We start from the raw sequence: 4,188 nt of genomic DNA, 5'->3' as shown, positions 1-4,188 counted from the left end.
TTTTGGATGGAAATGTTCCATGCTGTCTCCCCAGTCAACTGTGATTTTTTCCTGGGGTGATTGCGTCTCTGAGCTGTAGGACAGTTTTTCCACTTACAAACAAACAAACGAAAACTTCTAGCCACCTTCTTTTCCCATGCAGACAATCCCCCAAAGGGTGAAACTTGGGGAAAAAATCAAACCTGGCCCATGGGGAGTCCTAGGTGAGAGCTGAACCCTCTGCAAAGTTTGAGAAACTTGGACCTGATAGTGCAAGGCATTGAAATATCATTTGGGGGCAGGGCCACAAACACTCTTTAAGAGAGTGCTCTGCCTCTCTCAGGGCCAGAGACTTTGGGGCCAGCCAGCTCCATGCATTAATCAGATGCAGCGGAGGAGGAGAGAACTATTTTGGGCTGTCAGGAAGGAAGGGGAAGCAGGAGCAGGGGGGAGTGGCTCCTAGAGTACCCTGGGAGGGAAGGCAGGGGGAATCTGATGGGGGAAAAGGGCCTCCAGGGAGGAAGCCTTGGGAAGCAGTCCTCCCCCAAGAGAACAAAGAACTCCGCAGAGCCTGGGGGCAAAAAGCTTGCAGAAGGGGTGCCCAGGAAGGGGGCCAAAGTTAAGTTTTCTTATGTTTACTAAGGACAGGGTGGAACCTTTGTTGAGTGAGCTAAGAAGAGGAGATGTGGTAATGGCAGAAGATCCTGTTTCTGATTTTTAGTCCGTTGGACACTGTCAGGTTTGATTCTGAGGGTTTTATCTTTGGCCTTCAAAGGCTTGTTTGTCTTAATAAATGTGCCTGAATAAGGGTGTTATTGAACGAGGTGTTTGTGAAGTCAAGCCGAGGAGGGGGAAACTGAGGCAGTGCTGCAATGTTGGGTCTTGCCACTGGAGGGGGCGATGAGACAGGGCCCTGTGTGCTCGCTAAGGTCTTTAGACCAATCAAGGTCTTCCTTTGTGACAGCACCAGGAATGGTCTCTCCAAGAAGGAACAGGAATGCTGCTGGGGTAATTTGCATGGGGGAGAATTAGGGTTACCATATCTGAACTTTCAAAGAGAGGACACTCCATTGGTGGGGGGTAGCCCTGCCCCCTAGCCACTCCCTCCCACTTCCCGCCCCCTGACAGCCCCCCCAGAACCCCCGACCCATCTAACCCCCCCGCTCCCTGTCCCTGACTGTCCCAACCCCTCTCCACACCCCTACCCCCCTGACAGCCCCCCCGAACTCCCGACCCATCCAAACCCCCGCCCCGCTCCCTGTCCCCTGACTGCCCCCCTTCTCCAACTCCCCGGCCCCCTTACCGTGCCACTCGGCTTAGAGCAGGTGTCTGGCTCCACGCCCCAAGGAGCACCCCGCCCGAGTGCTGCCGAGCGGCGTGCTGTGGCTGTGGAGGAGGGGGGGAAGCGGGAGAGGGGCTCTGGCCGCCACTGCCTGCCCCGCCACCGCGTTCCCTCATAGGCGCACAGCCCCACCCCCCAGCGCTGCCGGGCGGCATGCTACGGTTGCAGGGGATGGGGAGAGCTGGGAAGGGGCTTTGGCTGCCGAGGCCCCAATGCGAGCGGCGCTCGGCCGCCCTGTCAGCCGCTTTTCGGTCGATAAATAGCCGACTGGGGGGAAATCCCGGACATTTTTAGATTTTTAGAAATCCCCCCCCGGAGGCTATTTAAAGAGCGAAAAGCCGGACATGTCCGGGGAAACCCGGACGTGTGATAGCCCTAGGAGAGTGATAATGTCCACCTGAAATCCAAGCAGTAAAATCCCATCTAAAATACTCTCCGAGGAAAGATCTGCATTGAGGGGCCGTTGTGATCCCCGTTCCTGCTGGGGAAATGGAGGCACCGAGAGGGTCAGCAAGCCAGCAGCAGAGGTGGGCTCAGAACACTGTGCCTCACTGCCTGCCCAGAACTCAGTCCACTGGGTCACAGCCACCTCGTCGTTTTCCAGTTAACCAAGCCTGGGCTCTCACCTTCCCTGGTTGGGTTGCCAGGATGCCGAGTCCTCTTAGACCAAGTGAACGGAAAACTGGGCTGGGGTGTTTTGTCCACTCCTCGAGACGGTCCAAAGTGTCTGGATGTGGGAGCTTCTTGGCCTCTTCGTAACGCAGAAGCTGAAAACAACACAGAGCGAATCAGCAGCAGGGTGCTTACCGGAGAACTTTGTGTCGGTTCTGTGGAGAGGCATCATAACCTCCACGTTGTACCGTCCACTGCTATACATCAGCCCCACTTTGTGTGTGACACCCAGTCCTCCCACTGACTTCCTGGCCTTTAGCACTAGACTCAGCCATAGGCGTTAGCAGAGCTGCTCTACCCTCCAGGAGAACATGTAGGGCAACAAAATGTTCAGTGACCATTTGTATGGCGGACTCTTGTGCATCTGGGGGTTTGCCAAGAGCAGCCGAACCCCTCGTGGTGACCCTGTGAAGCAGAACAAGCCGCTCTGAGATAACGCGAAAGCTGGGACTGAGAAATCAAACCCCTGAGTTGAAATCCTGACCCCACTGAAGTCAGTGGAAGTTTTGCCATTGATCTCAATGGGCCCAGGATTGGACTCCTGGTGAGGAGAGAATTAAACCCCATCCCTTAATGAGTTAGATGAGGAGACAATCCCTGAAAACTGTCAATAGGAACTAGCCAGACAGAACCCGTGGAAATGGGGAGGACAACCCAGCGATGGACTATAGAGCCACCTCATTCCTGGTGATGTGCCTCTAACTAACCCAATTGCTCTCATCAGCTAATGAAACTTACTTCTACAAAGAAGGCCATCATGGTCAGCCTGTGTTTCTTATCACCTCTGTCGAGGAGCGGGATCACTAGGTCCAGCAGCATCCTTGTGGTCTCAGGGCAAGCATAGTGCACCATGGCTCTGTGACACAAAGCAGAAATACCTTTGTTAGTAAGGGAAGAAGCACATTCTGCAACAAGGGGGTGAGGGGTCAGCTTGGGGCCACATGGCAGCCCAGAAGTGAGGAATGTTTCATTCTGGAATTGCCCCCACTAGCAGGACTGACTGCATGGAAAACGCTTGTGTATTACCTGGCCAGCAGGCTCACCCCACGGAGGTGATCTTGGGGGCTTTGTAGGAGGATCCAGCCTTGCTCCTTCTCCATAACAGTCAGCTCAGAACGGCAGCCAACACAGAGAAGCAGCATCTTTATAGCCTCCACTGCAGAGCTAGATTCAAACAACACACCAGCGTGACTGAGTGCCAGGAGCCCCCTCATGGTAGGTCTGTCAGGGAGTGACGGATTCACTTGTGTGTGGAAAGACACACCAATGGTTTAAATAGAGCTTAGGAAGGCACAGGTTCGTGACTGGGGTTCCTAGGCACTATAGTAATACAATTTAATAATATGAAGAAAGAGAAAGAGTTCTGAGCAAATCCTACAGACAATTGCACATCAGCACTAGGGTATGTCAATGTCACAGAACAGGAGAACTTCAGCCCTTTAGTGTCGGACCCACATTCCTTTGACACACTGGCAAATTGGCTCCCACTAATTTCTCCCCATAGCTGCTGGGATAGTCTTTCTACTTCCTCTGCAGTGCATTGGTCGGTATGTCATTTACCACTGAGAGACACCCTTGCAACCTAAGCCCTGCCTGCTAACTCCCTCAGAATTAGAGAGTTATGGAAAACCTGCAGGGGCCACATGAGAGCTGGAGAAGAGAACTATGACTTCTCTATGACTGTCCATGTAATTAGACCGTTGACTTTCCAGTAGGCGCAGTACCTGGTGTGGAGGCTCTGCCGGCTGCTTTCCCTTCCAGAGACTTTATCCCCTGGTATGCTCTGTCCCAGGCTGAAATGGATTTCGACAAGAAGAGCCATTAGCAGCTGAGGATAGAGGCGGGTTGTGGCATCTCTGGACTTGCTCACCGAGATCATCTCATAGAGAGCGCATGTAGCCTGAAGAGGGAACAAGACAGACACAAGCTTACTTGGAAATCCTACTCCCTCCTGCGTCAGTTCTCAGGACTTCCTGCTTATGTGCTATGAAACTCCCCTGATTCATGGAGAAACAAACCGAGTTAAACTGCCCTTGAGCAGCAGGGCGGGGGAAGCCGGGCACTGGCAGGTTGAAGGCTTTGCCTTGTGGAGTCTGGTGACACTAGGCTGCATTGCCACACAGGGGACCTAGCTTTGATTTCGGATCTCGCAGAGCTTCCTGACCTGCAGGGGCTGCAGAGACAGCATGCTTGGG

General features: G+C 53.5%; 1 protein-coding gene across 1 annotated transcript; it reads right to left on the bottom strand.

The window, feature by feature from the left end:
• Window positions 1–1,745: 1,745 nt before the first annotated feature.
• LOC135974281 (maestro heat-like repeat-containing protein family member 7) lies at window positions 1,746–3,890 on the bottom strand. The gene is made up of 4 exons (XM_065561296.1): window positions 3,718–3,890; window positions 3,020–3,157; window positions 2,732–2,849; window positions 1,746–2,088 (listed from the first exon to the last, which is right to left on the bottom strand). The coding sequence occupies exons 1-4, from the start codon at window positions 3,870–3,872 to the stop codon at window positions 1,888–1,890; spliced, it is 612 nt and encodes a 203-aa protein (XP_065417368.1). The 5' UTR covers window positions 3,873–3,890; the 3' UTR covers window positions 1,746–1,887.
• Between the last annotated feature and the right edge of the window lie 298 nt (window positions 3,891–4,188).

Source organism: Chrysemys picta, chromosome 11 (assembly GCF_011386835.1).
Source record: "Chrysemys picta bellii isolate R12L10 chromosome 11, ASM1138683v2, whole genome shotgun sequence".
Lineage (NCBI taxonomy): Eukaryota > Metazoa > Chordata > Testudines > Emydidae > Chrysemys > Chrysemys picta.
The sequence above is the reverse complement of the archived record's forward strand: the minus strand, read 5'-3'. Positions and strand labels throughout refer to the sequence as shown.

Bases quoted from the DNA above. Each gene is read 5' to 3' on its own strand.
- LOC135974281 (XM_065561296.1), bottom strand. From the start codon at position 3,872: ATGATCTCGGTGAGCAAGTCCAGAGATGCCACAACCCGCCTCTATCCT. The intron at 2,850-3,019 runs GTAATACACAAG...TTTGTGTCACAG, and splicing joins GGGGTGAGCCTGCTGGCCAG to AGCCATGGTGCACTATGCTT. The intron at 2,089-2,731 runs GTAAGTTTCATT...TGTTGTTTTCAG, and splicing joins TGATGGCCTTCTTTGTAGAA to CTTCTGCGTTACGAAGAGGC.